At 41.0% G+C, this 18,157-nt stretch overlaps 1 protein-coding gene across 1 annotated transcript; it reads left to right on the top strand.

Moving 5' to 3' along the window:
- Positions 1–3,106: 3,106 nt before the first annotated feature.
- Positions 3,107–12,778, top strand: IGFBP3 (insulin-like growth factor binding protein 3). The gene is made up of 4 exons (XM_009895052.1): positions 3,107–3,182; positions 3,435–3,664; positions 6,305–6,424; positions 12,647–12,778. Exons 1-4 carry the CDS (start codon positions 3,107–3,109, stop codon positions 12,770–12,772), a joined length of 552 nt encoding a protein of 183 aa, XP_009893354.1. The 3' UTR covers positions 12,773–12,778.
- Positions 12,779–18,157: the final 5,379 nt, after the last annotated feature.

Raw genomic sequence — 18,157 nt, 5'->3', positions numbered from 1 at the left:
GAGATGGTTTTGAAGGAGGGGTGCTGCTGCCGAAGGAAAGAAAGATTTACCTCTTACTCCCTAGTTATGTATATATTTGTTTTCTTCAACGCCGATGCTAACAAGTAGCTTCCCTCAAAAGAGGCAGTTTCTTTTTTTAAAAAAAAAAAATAAAATAAAAAATCGGGGGGTGGGGTGGGATTGCGTGTTGCTCCTGCGGGTGCGTGGGGCTGGCCGGGCTGCGGAGCTTGGATGGAGAGAGGGTGAAATCTGCCATTTGTCCCCAGTGTTCCTGGAAAGAGGGTGGGAGAAAACTGAGCTAACTCCTGTGCTGCAGCCCGGCTAAGTCAGGGGAATGCTAAGGACAGAGAGAGGCGGCGAAAAAAAAAAAAAAAAAAAAGAGGAGGTGGGGGGGGGGGGGGGGGAGTTAAATAAATATTCCCCTGGCCCGGGAAGGTGGTTTTTCAGAACAAAGCGTTTGCACAGCACTATTTAAGAGGACGTTGGTTTTTTGCCTGCACTGCAAATAAATCTTCGGTCAAATGAAGCTTTCCCGTACCTCTTACATGTCTTGTAAATGAGACGTTCACTGAGCGGGTTTTGTTTTGTTTGAAGAGGAAGGGACGGTTGGAAAAAGTTCTGTTAGCATGCACATTTGGAAACTTAAGACAGGGAAAATTGGGATTCAGATCAAGAAAGCACAGTCCCTCTGTGCAAACATTTCATTAAACTGTTTGCTAACCAACAGCAAGTATGTTAACATTTATTTAATAGAAAAGTGTGTCAAAAGGCTTTCCACTGGTTGCTTTTTTAAAAGGCCAGGAGTTTTTCAGCTGGGTTGCAGGGACTCTGGCTGGCCTCTCCTTAGCTGAGGAAGTGGCACCCGGGCTCCGGTTAACTGGCTGCCGTGAGAGTAGGAGATGCCTTATTATAATTATTTATGTGCTGCTCCCAAGCTGTGACAATTTGAATGAGGGAGAGTTTGGAGGTACTCATTGAAGTTTTAAATCTTACTGGAACATGGAGCAACTTCCTTCATCACATGAACTTGGCTCTGTGTATTCATCCTTCACATGAATTGGAAACAGGGGGCATCTCTCCATACTTCGGAGTTGGTGCTGCTTAATGGAGTGGTAGTGCTTTTAACCATGACTGTTAGATAAGGAGAAAGGGGACGAGAGACTGGCACTTCGCTGAAAGTCTTTCTGTTTTCAGCCTAAATAGTCAAAATGCCGAGTTCCTGTTTTCTGCATTCTTGGCTGAGGGAGAACTGATGTTGAAATCAGTAGGAGCTTTGATTCCTTACAAAGTGCAAAGTATGACCCTTACAGTTCACATTCAAGGAGTGAAGGTTGCAAACCAGGTGTGCAAAAAGGAAGAACTATGGTGAACCTGTGTGACACATGGTGCCCACCTCCTCATGGGGACCACTCCACTTTCAGCTCTAAATCCAACACTCCCTGGTACACACCCTTCCCGAGCAGGATCACATCATCTCCCTTACACACAGCTAGGTCCTGCATCATGTGCTAAACTTCTGGTTGTTTGTAGTTTACAGAAATTGCTAGAAATTGGTATGGGGTGGTGTATATTACAGTAGTTTCTGAACAGCAACTGTAGTAGGCCCCTAACTTACTTTCCAGTTCAGGTTTTGGGGGCACAAAAGTGTTAAGTAGTAGTGTGCCTGTGCAACCCTTCTAATCTGTTTTTTAAAACAGATCAAGTAACTCTTTGAGCAGTTTTGTTTCTGTTATGAGGGTATGTGGCACCAGGTTTTGTGAAACTGAGTTAATCAAATATGCTTTACAGTTTAAAACGTGGCATTACGACTGTTCCAAATTGAAGTGTAATAAGTGCTATTGAACTGTGATCTATCTAAACTGAAATGACCACCCTGGCAATTATTTAATGAATATTAAGAATATTTTCTACTTATTTTTGGTAGAGGAGGCAAACTAATAAACTGGACTAGATTGCAGAAAACCTAGTAGGCATAGTATTTATAGTTAGGAGATTCAGGTTTGTAACATTTTATTGTGTCATTTCTTGCAAACTTCATTGAGAATGTGGAAAAAAAATACCACTGTTTAAAAACAGGACATTAAACCACCAAAAATATGTTCAAATACCACTGAGAGTCTAAGTTAAACCCACGAAAGCCAGGAAATTTAGACTTAAGACTTAAACTTCCTTAATCCATTTGCACTGGGAGTTGGATTTGCCTGGTCAATTATGTCCATTGCCAGCAGTGGCTACACTAAAACCACTGGTACCAAGATGTTAACTCAAATCCCTCCTCCTCCTCGTGTTCCTCCCCCGTTCCTGTGTATTGGCAGTGCCACTGTACTGGCTGTGTTGAAATATTTAGTCAATGGGCTACGTGAACATGGTCTTTCGGGTTTCTCACTGAATTTCTTGGCTTTTGTGGTTTTTCAGTGAGCCATCAAGTACAATTTTAATAAAGATGTCCAGGATGTTCCTTGCACATCACTTATCATTGTGCACTCCCAATATGATTTCCTTAAAAAGAAAAAAAAAAAAAAAAGTGGCCAGCAGCCAAAGCAGGAACTAGTGGAACGTAGCTACTTAGCTGATGGGAATATCCAAACTTGAAAAATTCCCTGGAGGAAATGCAGCCAGTTACAGTTACACTGCAGGAGTCTCCTGAGAGGGAGAAATGCAGTGTAGTCAAATACCTCAGAAGGTACAGGAACACTGGGCTTATGCAGTATTTTGGAAAAAAATGTGCTTCTCCTTTATTTCTGTGGATGGTAGTTTAAAGAGAAAATATTTTTGAAGCTCGTAATGAAAGCAGATGTTTGTCCTTTGACACCATTACAGAATGAATGGCATTTTTTTGACCATTACCTTTAAAATGTATTTTGTACACCTAGAAATGTTTCTGATTTCAAAAGCGGAATGAAAACGTGCTTTTTTTTTTTTTCCCCCTCTTTCCTTTTCTGTGTGTTGAATAAAATTAAGAAAGAAAGAGAGTTAAAGATAGCTAACTAGAACCCTGAAACTCAACGTGGTAGATTTTACTGTACTAAAGACTCTTTATTTTACAACAAATAAATAAAACCCAAAACAACCTTACTGGGGAAGACAAAGAGTCACGCTACAGCCCATGAGTTACCCGAGCCGCAGCGGAGAGCGAGGGGGCGAGAAACCGGGGCGCGGGGGTGGCTTGCGGCGGAGTGGGAGTAAGTAGTTTTCAGGTGTCGGGCAGCCAGCACAGGCGGTGCGGTGGGGTACCATGCGAGGCTGCTGGGAGTCATCGCTTGGCTGCAAAGGTGCTGGTGCATGCAGAATGCTAAGTTGTTCATCTTTTATATTTTGCTATTTTGTAAAGGAAAGTTAAGCACATAGGCTAATCTAGTGGCTTGTTGACTTTCCAGACGCAGCTGGCAGTTGATTAACATTGTTCCTTCACTGCATTTTTTTTCTTCTCAAAGGAAATTCCAGTGATTCAGAAGAAGACGACCGGAGTACCAGCAGCATAGAAAATCAGGCCATCCCAAATTCTCATAGGGTGCCAGATTCCAAATCACATCCACCACACATCAAAATAGATATCATCAGGAAAGTGCAAGCCAAAAATACACAGCGCTATAAAGTGGAATATGATTCGCAGAGTACGGATACACTGAATTTCTCTTCTGAATCCAAACAAGAGACTGAATATGTAAGTACTTTTGTAAATGGAAAGGCATTTCCCAGCATATGAGCATGCACATGAGTTTGTACGTATAGGCATGTTGTGCATATGACAAGATAAACTAAATAACTAAATGGTGGTAATTGTTGTAGCCATTTAGGGCATTTTGACTGTTTAACCAGTAAAACTATTGGATCTGCAAATGCAGTCAGCAGACAGAGCAGATCACTTTCAGAAAACATGGAGGCCTAACACAATGATGTTTACATTGATACAAGTATGATTTTTCACTAAGTCATTTCTTGGAGATCAAAATTTCTTGTTCCCCCCTATAATTATCACACATTTGAGTGAGTGGACTTGGCACGGGTTTAATAGTGTCTTCATTAAATTTGGTTGCAAACGTCATTCTTAGCTTGCAATAATGGAAAAAAGATGTTTCACATCCAGTGTAGTGGCACTGTGTTCACACTCCATGGGTCAAGTCAAGGGAGATAAACTTAGGCTGGGTTGAGGATTAGGATCTTGACTAATCAGTCATTGTTTGTGTGACGTGCTGAACACCACCTCCACTTGCAGTTTGGTGCTGCTTCCTAACTGCAAAGGCTCATGGGCACATGAGCTGCCATTGCTTCCTACTGACTGTGCCTAGTGGATTTGCAGGACAGCTGGAGTGTGGTGAATCTGAGGGGAGAATAATTGCTCCTCCTGGACATCCTGGCTGATAACCCAGTGGTTATCCTTGTGCCTGCACCAGATGACCTAAAAAATATGTCTGGCTATGCTTTGGCATTTTGTCAAAACAGTCATGGTGAAACCAGACATAGCTTCCCACCTGCAAAAGAAGGTTTTGAAACCTGTATGAGGTGGAAAGTTGTGTCTGAAGAGAGCATGGCCTCCAAGTTAACACGGCAAGAGTGGTGAAGCTGCCTGTTTAGTTTGTCGCTGATGTCCAGCAGTCTAGTGAAAACATTTCAGTGTCTGCCTTCTATCGTGTCCTCCTCCCAAAAACATGAAGTAAACTGCCTACAGTAAAAGAATGAACTTTGGTAGCTCTGAGGAAGTAGGTCCTGAACTTAACTAGGATGGACATTTTACTTATGTGGTAGTTGGGCCCCATGAGCAAAGGAGCACTGACTTACCAACGCGGCTGGTGTCTGTAAGAACCAGAAATAAGCCCATCAGGAACAGGTGCCTTTGTCAGCATATGCCCTTCTAGCTGTGTCTGCCTGTTAACTTTTGATATTGATCTCTCTGACTTTGGAAGCCTGCTTCAAATTAATAATTAAAAAAAAAAAAAGCTGGTGATCTTTTTGAAGAACTAACTCAGGACCAAATCTTGGAATCTGTGTGATTTGCAGTCAGCGTGTCTGAGCAGTTTCATTTTTTTAAGGAACTGCCAATAAAAGCAGCAATTCAAAGAGCATATTTAGAGCTTGTGAGATTGATACTGAAAGAAAACGTATGAAAGCAGCAAGGAAGTGCTTTGCTAACAAAAAAAAAATCAATTCTAAACTTCAGTAGAACTGTGTAGCCTATATGCTTTCAGACACTCACATGAAAGCGACTCTACATGAGCAAACTATTAATATTACCACTTAAAAGTATAAATTGCATTACTTCACTAATTAAGAATTGCACCGAGTCTTTCTGTTGATACAGCAACTTAAACATTTTAAACTCATGCAACCATGCAAAGGAATTTTTTCATGTGTCTGCTGAAGAAGTGGGCTTGTGGACCTAGTCAGTAATGTGCCCAGACAGGAGTGTCACTAAGCACAGTTTGTAGGCTGCTGACACTTGACTGCCTTCTTGGCCTGTGGCAAAACATGAACTACTCCGCTCCTGGTTTTCTGACTGCAAAGTGGGGCTCCTAACGCTTTACTCCCTGCCCTGGAGGGCTGCAGTGAGAAATAATTAGTTGGAGTTTGAGAAATGCTCTTAAAAGTGCTTCTGGAAGTTCTTTTTTGGCTCATTGTCCTAAAGCTAATCCTCACTACATTGTTGTCAGCCTTTTGCAGATGGAGAAAGTGAGGCAAAGAGTGACATACTTATCTAATGAGAATGTTGTGTGCAACCATTCCTTTGCATGGCTATATCCATTTGGTCCAGTTGAAATTGAGAATTGTTGTCCAAAGTTGCAGTATTTTTATATATACATATACATTATGCCAAACTACTTGTTTTCAATTAAATCTGTTTCATTTAAGCTTTCAAATCCGGCAGAATCACAAAAGTCAAATGGCATTAGGGAAAATCTACCAAGTAGGGTATTTCTAGTTGACTACCTTCTTCTTTTCCCACTTGGTGCAAGGCCAGCTTTTCCAAACTTAAGTTATATATGATTGATTTACATACATACTGGTTAAGACTTCCCGTAGGTATATCTGGCTGTGATCTCAACTGGAAATGCCAGTCTGTGCCTCAACATAGCGTAGCACCTTCAGTGTTTAGAAATTGGCCTATCCTGAATAAAGCAGAAAGTCAGAATTTGATCGGTGAGTGGTCTGCCTTTTGACATATCCAGCCATCCCTTTTTTTTTTTTTTCAAATGGATTTGTTTGGGTTTGTGCATCTTGCCCTTTAAAAGTTCATTAACTCTTGTATGAAAGACAGCATTTGGGAATGAAGTTTCATCTGTGTTTTCTAAAACATGTTCATTAACAGGGTCCCTGTCGTAGAGAAATGGAAGACACTTTAAACCACCTAAAGATCCTGAATGTCTTGAGTCCCAGGGGTTTTCATATTCCAAATTGTGACAAGAAGGGGTTCTACAAGAAAAAGCAAGTGAGTACAGAGTCTTGATCATTTCAATGAATGTACTTCACCTTTTCTGTGTCTCTGCTGAAGGATCTTGCCAGCAAGGTGCATTATGCATCATTTTACAGAGGAACTAGTTCATTTCCAGTTTTAGGACCTGATCTGATAGTGCAGAAGCTTGTCAAGTGGGGACAGTGTTTTTATTTTCTGTTGGTCATGACAACAGATTCATTTGAGAAACTTCATACCTAATCACACATGGATTGGCTGGTGTCCTAGATACTAATGCCCTTTGGTTTAAAAAAAGCAGTGCCTCTGTAATAACCCACAGAGCTAAATGTTGCAGTCACCATATGACTGCAATAGATCAATGCTTTGAATTGTAAATAGCTGCTTGAGAGTTCCTAGAAGAACTGCACTGGATCATGTTACAAAAAGCAACTTGAGAAAGGCATGTATCTGTCCTTTCTGTGCTACACAGATCTCTTCCAAAATCCAGGTCATGTTATCGTGAAAGTGATACGTCTAGTACTTACTCTGCAGCAAAGATGGCTTCTCAGCCCCCTTTGGTTCTGGGGTTGTGACCTTTCTTGACAAATGCAGACCTAAACTGCAGGTATTTATGCTTTAGTTGTGTAGGGTTGAGCTATGGCAGCATTCTCCATTCAGTACTGCCCTTGAAGCTCATTCAGGAACTTGGGGAAGTGCGATACGTGCCAGGTTCTTTGCTTAGTGTGCACATCCCATCCAATTCCAGTGTTTAGTTAGCGACTTGCCTCCAAATGTGTTTCTTGGTATTTCCTGAATTGAAAAGTGTCTTCAAGATTTTCCTCAAGGCAAACCCTCTGTAAGGACAGATTTTGTTTGTGGACCATCTTGTCTCTCCCATTTAGGTTTACGCAAGTCAGCCTCTCTATCTCTGGTAACCAAAGGAGTGGCTGACTCTGTGTTAATGCAGTTCATTGGTTGGAAGTGAGAGGCCAACCTCCGACCAGGCAACCTTATTTCAGGAATGGTGTCTCTCCATTTTTTGGCTTCCAGCTTTCTTAGAAACAGTCCTTCCCTTTTGGGTATTCCCTGGAGCTGTGTGTTAAGCTGGCAGTGTCAGGTGGGGCATTAGCAATAGGGCTGAGGTTTCCAGCCTTCCCTTCTGCCATCAGCCCAGCACTGGCTGCGCTGTTTGACCTTCGATGCATGCTGCTGAGCTTGCCTACGCTCCCCAGCTTTTCCCAAGCAGGTGGTGGCAACTCCCAAGCAGGGACAGAGTTTTCTTTTTATTGTCTGGAGTTTCGAGAAGCCCATGTGTGTCCCGCCACGTGTGAACTAGCAGAGAGCAGTGCTCACATCTTGGCCTGCGTTTATTCAGAAAATACTGCTATATGGAGTGGGGCTAGGACCATGTTTTGTGCCTGTGCTATAACAGCATTTGCTTAGCTACTCTAGAACAGCGCATCATTTAACTGTGTTCAAGGCACACAAGCATACTGTATCCCTTTTCCTTCTCTGGGTATTAGAGAAGACTGCAGATTGGTATTTACTTTGTTCAGTAGATCTTCCTTTCATCTGTCTTCAGACTGAGGTTTTTGCTTCGTCAGCAAAAAGGTGGTGGTTTGCGCGCAGTCTCTGGCATGTGTATGTAGTAAATCAGACCCACAGTAAGCACATATTAAAGTGCCTTACTTTTAAGGATGACCGTACTTTAAAGTGCCATCATAGTTCTGCCACTGAGGCAGAAAAAAAGGAAATACGAAGGAAAAAGAAAAAAAGGAAAGAGAGATAATACACTTACCTAGTCTTTGTTCCTAAAAGTTGATTTACAAGAATAAGATGTTGGTACAGAGCAAAGATATGCTTCCGCCCTCTGTGTAGCGTCCGTGCTGCCTAGAGACTTTCAAACTGCTTTAGGGAAGGTTCCTGCGGTATGTGCAACAGCCCATCTGGTCAGCAAACATAGAGGATGAAGGGGCACTTTCATACCTGGCCAGCCTTGTCAAGTGCCATGCCAATTTACACAGGTCCGGTAGTTTCAATGGTAGTTTCAGACAACTCGGGATCTTGTAGGAGATGCCCGCAAATGGAGCCCATGTGAGTAAATATTCTACATGAAATGCAGTTGGAGTCCTTCTCCTGTAAATGAACCTCAGTCAACCCTGGGAACAGGCCTTCATAGGTGGGGCTTACAGAGGCAGGCTGCTTCTCACGCGAACAAAATACAAACCAAAAATGATGTATTTGAGTTGCCCTTGTAGAATTAACTCCTAGAAAAAAGCTTCAGTTTGTGAAGTGAGTGAGCCCTGTTCGGACCGATTTCACTGTCTGCAGGGCAATGTGACAATTGTGTTTGTTTCGTTTTCTTTTTGGAGCATCAACATACAGGTCTGATATTTTAGGCACCATGAGCAGGTGCCTCATTAACAGAATGCTAGGCTATTTTGAGAATTTCCTTCATTGCTATTCAATCCGTAACTCAGTTATATTCAACAAAATTCAGAATAATAGGTTAGGAAATACATAGCAAATCTGTCAAAAACTGAGTTTGAGCTGGGCTTTTTTAATTCTGGAAAGAGCTGCCAAAACCACTCCCTGGGATGATAATGTAGACAGGTGTGTAGGAATCTTAAAATTATGATAACCCTCAAAACCATTAAAACACATGCAGGAGGCACTTCACACGTTAGTATATTCTTCCTTCCTGGTCACCTGCTCTTCTAGTCAAGGTGAAAGCAGTTATTTTTCAAGACATTTGTGCATATCTAGAAACTGACTTTTCAGGAACAACCATAGGGAGTAATGTGTGTATGTGAAACAATTTTAATAACATAAATTTATCTGTCAGGGTATAACATGAAAAATACTTCACACCTTGTGTTTATATATAAACTTTTTTTAAAATCAGACCTATTAAAATTTAGAATTCTTTTTCTTAATAACTCACACATGTAAGGTTGTACTATTTCACTGTGGTATAGGGGTATATTTACATGGAATAGGTTGATACAGGCACGTTTCTGCCTCAAGCATGGAAAAAAGGTTCTGATGAAATTAGAATTATTATATGGGGCAATTACTAGAATTGCCCCATATTTGTATACTGGAGCCAGATACTCACCTAAATGTGAGCTGGCATCGTTCCACTGAAAACAGGGCTCGGCTTGGCGGGAGCCAAAACGGCCCGAGGTATATGTCAATGCTGTCTGCAGTCTGTTCCGGGAGACCACAGTTGTAGCTCCACGGAGACCTCTGGGCTGACCAGGAGTTCAATGGGATACCATATGCTTTGCTGTGCCCCACAAATGCCTCTGTGGCACTTCTTTGTGGAAGGGAGAGGGGCAGGTGGCATGGAAGCTGGCAGCTGGTGTTTCTATCAGAAGTAATTACTGGCTCCACCACTTGGGCAGTTTTCCAGCTTTTTGGACTTCTGAAGTCACGCAGAAGAGCTGGGCAGAGCCTTGACATATATGTGGAGTACAAAATTCAGAAGACCAGATTTTATTTTTTTTTTTTTTCCCCATATGAACTTCTGTAGGGAATGCAAGCAAGCTGCTTCAGAATTAAAGCATCACTTTTGAATCAGAAGTGCTTTACGATTCACAGCATGGCTGAGTGGGTAGTACAAACTTGCAGATTGGAAGAGGTAAATTGTTTCCTCACAGAGCGTTGTTTCAGCTGTAGAATGAGCTAAGGGTTTCGTTTTCAAAATGGGTTGTATGGAAGAAATAAAAAAATACTAGTAGTAGGGAAGGTGTTCCTGCAGACTAACTCCATGTTGTAATTAATTTCAAAAATTGACTGTGCAACTGTAAAAAGCAATCAAAACCTCCAACAACGTGAGATAACTTTAATTGATCATTTGTTTTGAGAGTGATGCAAGCCTATGAATCAGCGAGAGTTGTGTAACATACTTCATATAGTACTTCTAAAAGGGGAGGCTGTGTTACTATTATTAGCAGAAGTATAGTTTCATTGCCGAAGCACCAGGCTGGCAGCCAGAAGCCCTGTGCTCTAATTCGGGCTCCATCTGTGCCTGTTCTCTTGGGAAAAACAACTCAAGAACTGCTGCCTCAGTTTCCTTTTCCGTAAAATTTAAATTGTGCAAAGGCTGTTGTTTGTGAATTCCTCAGTTTTGAGCATGAAGGATTTCAGTTGCTAAATGTTAATACCACTTAAGCTGGAGTCCAGCCACCACCAAAATTGAAGGAAAATTTCCCATTGACGTCAGTGGACTTTGAGCAGCCATTCATGGAAATCCTGGAGAATACATGCAAGACCTAGTCAGGCTTTTGAGACAATAAACATAAGTTATAAAACTTGTGTTTAAAGATTTAGTACAGAAAAACAGCCGAACACGTTACTGGAACTCAAATACAGCTAACCACGTAGTTCAGCAAATTATTAACGTAGATGTTCTCTCAGTAGGTTTCAACTTCTTCACCCTCTCCTAAAATAAGCTTGATCTTGCCATCCTGCTGCTGTCCGTTTGCATAGGGCTAATGCAGAAGGACTGCAAATTCGGAGAAGAGAAGGCATTGTATTATTTCTCAATTTGGCTTGTTAGTCAAAAATATATCATGAGGGTAGTAGATTAATTTGTAGTTATGATGATTAAATTCATTTACTCTAAACTAAACAAGATGGAAACTTGTTCAGAAATTTGTGTTTAATATGTGATCTGCTCCCATCTCCCTTTCACAAGTTCCTTGTGAAGAACTGTCTACCCTACTCCCTGCTGCCACAAATTAGTTGGCTCAGGGGCCAATGCGCTGGTGCAGGCTGTCCCCAGGAATGACCCATATTCACGGTTCTGTCTGAAATACCGCCCTTTTGCCTGAGATCCTAAACTAGCTGTGGAAAGGGTCAGGCACTTTGGGCAGCATGTGAAGCCCAACACTTCCTTGATATTTCCTTGCATACCTGCACGTGGAAAAGGCACTTAGCTTTGTGAACCACTGCCCTACCCACATGGGAGTTGGGTACATGCCTATTAGACTGGAAAACAAACAGTTGAGCGGTAGTGGCAAAGTTTATCTGACTTGTACCAGCCTGAACCTCTGAAATACTTGAATTTCTGTGAGCATGATCTCAGGCGCAGCATTTTCTCTGCTTGCAAGACAGCCGTTACAGTGTTGAGGGCCCTGAGTGGCTTCAGTCTAGCCGGTTTTCCTCCATGTTGGTGATGGAACAGATGAAACCTCGGTCTTTGAAAAGCTAGGTATATTTGTGTCACTATCTCCTTTGTAAGTCTGTCCTGACCAAACAGCCACCTCTGGTAGCATTTGCAGAGAATCCCATATCATCACATCTCAAAACCTGGCTATGTCTTGGTAATGAGATTGACCATGGCAAACCTAGTGAGATAATCTGTGTCCTGGAGACATGGGTCTTTTGAGTGGGTGAAAACCTTGCAGGGTCCCAGAGGTTTGCAGTATGTAACTGTGTCCAGGGTTGCATACTGAATGCAACCTGCAGCATGTCATCTCCTCTAGTCTAGTTTTTACCATTCTTGATTCCTTAGGGAGAGCATTACTTACTTAGTATATACTAGACTTTATAATGCATTTTTACTGCATTACTATTTCTAAAGAAGTTCAGTGTCGTTGCCTGTCTAGTGGTAGTTTCAGGTTGGTCAGCGTTGCTGGCAAATTCTACCAGGCAACTTCTAAAGCCGACTAAAGTATAAGCAACCTTATTTATAGGAAAATAACACATGTAAAGTTCTAGTACACCTAGCAGTTGTTGAAGTGATAACTCCATTACAGGAGGATTATGTATCTGTTAATAAATGTCAACTACAGTATTGAAATTCCTCCAGGAAACAGATGCAAGCCAAGGGTGTTTATTGCTGCAATGACTGTCTTTGCCAGACGTGTGCTTTAGCATAGAACAAATCTGTTAACTTTCTTTTCCAAAGATGGGTTCCAGTCATCAGTCTGTACTGTTACAAGTAGTCCTGGTATTCAAAGGGGGCAACTGTGCTGCCTAATGTAATAGGGAGTAGTTCATAAAGGCGGTTTTCTGGTAGTTCTCAGAGCAGTTTTATTATGGAGTAATTAGACTCAAAGGGGTTGATGGGCAGAGCAGGTAAGCTTTTATAGTAATACTTTATTGTGGTAATAAATATTCTGTTTGATTCTGTCAGATATGACCAGGATATGGAAGTGCAGCTATCAAATGAGCAGGAGTCCCTGCTATATAACGCTCAGATCAGAGAAAAGAAAAATAACATTAACTGGGTCTTGTACTCTGTTTCAGTGTCGCCCATCCAAAGGCCGAAAGAGAGGTTACTGCTGGTGCGTGGATAAATACGGACAACCACTTCCCGGCTATGATGGGAAGGGAAAAGGAGATGTCCACTGCTATAACTTGGAAAGCAAATGAGGGCTGGGTGCCAGCTCTTCTGGCATCTGTGTGTGGCCACGGGACCTCACAGAGACATTGGAGGGGCTGGACAAACACTGTGGACTGTGTTGCGCGTGGAGTAACGAGCTCTGCCTCCTGCGGTGGATGGGGAGTCGCGACCTCCGCGAACTCTGCTGCAGCTGCACCCTGCCACTGACACGCGTCGGGCTTCCTATAGGATGTGTAGGGAGCTCTGAATTCCCACGTAAACCTGCACTATTGATACCCAGAGAGAAAAACAAATGGCACTTCAGAATGGATTCAGGGAGTCTCCACTGACTTTTTAAAGAACGGCCTGTGACCAATTTGATCCCGAAAGATACTGTTTTTTTATTTTAAAGAATTTATAGATTGTAAGCTTCTAAAAGTACTGCAGGAAAAAAAAAAGCAAAAGAAAAAACACAAGGATTTTTTAAAAAAATTTAAAAAGCTTAAAGGTTAAGCTTTTTTTACAGGTCTGACGGGAAACATCTTCACGGGTAAAAAGTTTTATAAAAATCGCAGCTTTTTAAAGAAACTTATTTCTAAAATAAAGACATGGCTATTTTTTCTGTAAAATATATTATGAATATTCTGTTAGTCTGTATTTAATATAATTGTTTTTTAATAAACTTTATTTAAATGTACCATGTGAATACCAAATACTACACAGTAATTCTAGTGTATACTTCTGTATGCAAAGAGAAAGTAAGGGTATGGAATGATTTACGAATATGTATAGATCCATATGCGTACACACTGACCTATTCTAGATAATAGAAATGAATTTGTGGAGCAAAGGAAGTGTTTCCAGAAGAGATTAAGTTTTGTTATTTGAAGTAACTACAAATATCAAGATAATAATTTTTAAATTTTTTTAATTATTTTATTGGTATGTCTAATGTACCCATCACTGAATTATGCCACTGGAAAGGATAACAGTTGCACTGAAGCTCTCAGTAAAGCATTCTTCTGTCTGTCCTTCACTTCAGTTTGTGCAACAGGGCTTGCATTTCCTCTGTTTCCTGCTCACACTAATCCAGAATATTCATGGACAAAAAATTGCCATTACAGTACCAACCTTTCTATTTGCTTATTTATTTTGAAAAGCTGTATCTATTCTGTGTTGTCTTGGTACACTCTACCAAAGCACATATTCTATATGATTAACTCCTGTTTAAAACAATGGTGACAAGATGGGGGGATCATGCTTGAGACCCCCACACTTCATTTATGCTACACACAATTGTTGCTTGCTTTGACTTTGGTAGAAATTGTTTGCCTGCATCTAAGCATAGAATAAGAATCATTGGGTTTAAATATTTAAACCAACTGTCTGCCATGATGTTACATGTCCTTTTAATCAGAAGAGAAGTGATTTGGTTTTGTTCTGGTATGTGATGCTTTCACATAAGGAGGACTTTGGCGGCATTTTTTTTTTTTTGAGGCTTATTGTTTACTGAACTTCATGACAAATTCTGTATGATAATGAAATCTGGATAAGGAAAGGTGGCCTGTGAAATGTAACATCTCTCTGGAAAGTAATGACATATTTTGTATATGTATTTATTTATATATTTTATATAAATATTTTATATATTTATATAAATATATAATATATTCTTCTATGTGTCACTATAAATATTTGATGTCACTGTAGAAAAAAGAAATGATTAACACTGTAATTTCCTGTTGGGTTGGGAGCTCTATGGAGACTGAGGGCAGTGGGTTTCCAGACGATGGGGCCAGGGGCTGTGCTGACAGAGAGGAGACCACAGGGCTGAGGAGACCACAGGGCTGAGGAGCCCATTCCTTTCCTGCCCTATGAATTACAGCTACCCTTGTTCCTGCCAGCAATGGCAAATGTCTTGAAACTTTGACATGGAGAGGTTTGGGTATGCAGCTTTCCAGGACTGAGACAGTCAATCACCATAAATCAGATGTTTAAAGCCTTACCCTGAAACATTATTAGGTGAACAGCCCTGTGTGCATTCTGCACGTCTTCTTAATTTCTGTCTAATGATATGAGTGCACATCATCGTTAAAACTGAAATTTTTTAAACTTAGAGTAAGGAAAAAAGTATACGTGGAGTGTTGCTTACTCCAGGCTAATACAGATTTCCTGACAGATGGTTACAGAAAGCTTTGTGAGGTGAAGATTTATTGAAATATTTTTACTGTTAATGCAAATGTAATGCCTGCAAAGATTTGTTGGCAAAAAATAAATGCTGGGCTTTTTTTTTTTTTTTTTTTAATTGTAAACCAGTTCCTTTGAAGTAATTTCACAGAGGGAAGAAAATATATATACAACAATATTTGGGCACAAAACCATGGATATGAAAATAAGGGTTGGATTCATGAAAATTAGTTAGTATTTCACCTTTTTTTTTTAATGGCTATCTTGTGAGCCATCTGAAAAAAAAAAAAGCAGCTTTTCACCAAAAAAAGTGGATAGCTGCCTTGCAAGCCACATTTTGCCACTATGCCAGAAATGCTTTAACAGCCTGTGGCAGTATTTCTAATTGGTATATTTTGTCAAGTTTTTAAGCTTTTTATGTTTTGCCCTACCATTAAAACCAAATAAATGTAGAAGAAGCTGGCTAATAAAGGACCTTAAGTGATAACAAAACTCGCTAATCTGTGCAGAGCACCAACTATTTTTTTAAAAAAATACTACATCTCAAGGAACTCAAACTGATTCAAGCAGGCAATCTGTCACATGAATTATTTAAGAAATTGCATTCAGCTCCATTAGTGGTACTAATGGTCTTTGATATGTAACAGAGAAAACGTACAGCCATAAGGGGGAAAAAATAAAAAAAAAAAAAATTGATTGGTCATGCAAGTCAGTTTGGTTATTTTGCTTCCAACAGTTGTCTATAAAAGACTGTCTAAAAATAGCCCCAAAAAATTTCTCACCTGTAATTTAAAGCTTCCCCTTTTTCAGAAGTTGCCTTTTAGGTATTTTTTATGAGCACAGTTGCTTGTGCTAGTATTGGATGCTTCCCGTTGTCTATCTGATGTTCCTGGCAGCTGGTATTCTTGGTATGAAATGCAGAATAACATTATTTCCCCCTAAAAAAAAAAAAATCACTCTTTAAAATGAAGAGAATCAGTGGTGGCTTTTTCCTTTTTGGGTTTTTGGTTTGTGTTTTTGTTTTGTTTTTTTTTTTTTTACATTTCTATTTCTATGAAGACAAGGGTTCAATTCAATAGACAAGTTACTTGTCATTCAAAGATGTTTCTCATGGCTGTGAGAGCCAGGCTGCAATTCAAATAAAAATATTTGTGGGCTACATCCAGGCAGAAGAATGTGGGCAGCATGAAGGAAATGTATGGGTCAGTATCAGTTCAGGGGAAGATCTCCCTCCACGTAGTTTAGAAATGTTTCCTGCTAAGAGCTGCAATGAGTGGAGGACTTTGTTTTTGGTGGCAGAAATGGAACCAATACATTTGAAAAATGCCTCCTGTTTTGGTGCCTTCACTGCCTTCAGGTCAGGTGGTTTATTTTTTCAAGTGAACATTTTCCAGCTTTTTTTCTTATTTTTAACAAGCTCAAGAATCTCAGTGATCTAGCTGAACATTATGAAGTCTCAGAAATATCCTTGTAACTGCTAACATTATTTATACGTCAAATATTTGCATGGGAAGGCACTACAAAAGCTTAATGTATGTACTGCAAAAGTTGCTAATTTCTTTTTGAGCATATTTCATCTCTAGATGCTACATGGGTACCATATGTAGCCCAGATTGATGTGGTAAGTATTCTTTTTAACCAGTGTAATAAATAGTTGCGTAAATCCCTATAATTGACCAGAATGCAAGTTAAAGCTGCCTGCAGGCAGTTGTATTATCTTTCGGACTACCTGAGAAAGTTCCCTTTTTTAATAGACCTACTGTGCTATAGTCTTTTGAGCTCAGAATATCCTTTTCCACCTTTTTGGCACGCACACCCTTCAGGGCATAATGTTAGCTATTTGCGCACAGGGGAAGGAGGCTTCAATGAATACCAAAACCACAGAATTAATTAGTTTTTAGTACAGTCTGAACTTTTTATGACTAAATTCCATAGAAACCTTAACACAGCATAATTCTTTATTGAACTGAGTCCTAAATTTAAGTAATGGTTTTACAAACCTTTTGGGAAATCATTTTTTGGTATCTCTAGTCACTCTAAAACTGTGTAAGCAAGGATGGCTCCACAGAGATTTTACATATTAGCAATAGGTATTATATTTAAAGTATGAAAAGCGGTGAGCAATTTTCCTGGATGCCAATGCATATTAGTATTCAAAATGAAATGTTTATATGGGTAGCTGTTTTAAACATGGTTATATTAGGTTTGCATGGCAAGGTCTTGGTAGTGGGGGGGCTACAGGGGTGGCTTCTGTTGAGAAGCTGCTAGAAGCTTCTCCTATGTCTGATAGAGCCAATGCCAGCCAGCTCCAAGACAGACCCGCTGCTGGCCAAGGTCAAGGCCATCATCGATGGTGGTAGCACCTCTGTGATAATGTATTTAAGAAGGGGGAAAAAAACCCAACTGCACAATTAAAGCCAAAGAGAGGAGTGAGAATATGTGAGAGAAACAAGTCTGCAGACACCAAGGTCAGTGAAGAAGGAGGGGAAGGAAGTCCTCCAGGCACAGGAGCAGAGGTTCCCCTGCAGCCCATGGTGAAGACCACGGCAAGGCAGGCTGTCCCCCTGCAGCCCATGGAGGCTAACGGTGGAGCAGATATCCGCCTGCAGCTTATGGAGGACCCCATGCAAGAGCAGGTGGGTGGCTGAAGGGGGGGGCTGTGACCTGATGGAGAGCCTGCACTGGAGCAGGATTCTGGCAGGACCTGTGGCCCCGTGGAGAGAGGAGGCCACGCTGGAGCAGATTTGCTGACAGGACTTTGAGCCTGTGGGGGACCCACACTGGCGCAGTCCGTTCCTAAAGGACTGCACTCCATGGAAGGGACCCATGCTGGAGCAGTTCATGAAGAATGGCAGCCTGTGGAAAGGACTCATGCTGGAGAAGTTAATGGAGAACTGTCTCCGTGGGAAGGACCCCGTGCTGGAGCAGGGGAAGACTGTGCAGAGTCTCCCACCTCAAGAGGAAGGCACAGCAGAGAAAATGTGTGATGAACTGACCACATTCCCCATTCCCCATCCCCCTGAAACACTTGGGGGGAGGAGCTAGAGAAAATCAGGAGTGAAGTTGAGCCCAGGAAGAAGGGAAGAGTAGGGGGAAGGTGCTTTAAGATTTAGTTTTTATTTCTCATTAACTTCTAATTTGATTGGTAATAAATTAAATTAATTTTCCCCAAGTCAAGTCTGTTTTGCCTGTGACAGTAATTGTTGAATGATCTCTCCCTGTCCTTATCTTTCGTCCTTATCCACAAG

Source organism: Charadrius vociferus, unplaced genomic scaffold (genome assembly GCF_000708025.1).
Source record: "Charadrius vociferus isolate BGI_N301 unplaced genomic scaffold, ASM70802v2 scaffold101, whole genome shotgun sequence".
NCBI classification, from domain to species: Eukaryota; Metazoa; Chordata; class Aves; order Charadriiformes; family Charadriidae; genus Charadrius; species Charadrius vociferus.
The sequence above is the reverse complement of the archived record's forward strand: the minus strand, read 5'-3'. Positions and strand labels throughout refer to the sequence as shown.

What these genes read in the sequence shown, in the direction of transcription:
- IGFBP3 (XM_009895052.1), top strand. Translation starts at nt 3,107, where the DNA reads ATGAGTTACCCGAGCCGCAGCGGAGAGCGAGGGGGCGAGAAACCGGGG. An exon ending in TGGCTTGCGGCGGAGTGGGA is followed by an intron (nt 3,183 to 3,434) that starts GTAAGTAGTTTT and finishes TTCTTCTCAAAG; the next exon opens with GAAATTCCAGTGATTCAGAA. An exon ending in GGTTCTACAAGAAAAAGCAA is followed by an intron (nt 6,425 to 12,646) that starts GTGAGTACAGAG and finishes ACTCTGTTTCAG; the next exon opens with TGTCGCCCATCCAAAGGCCG.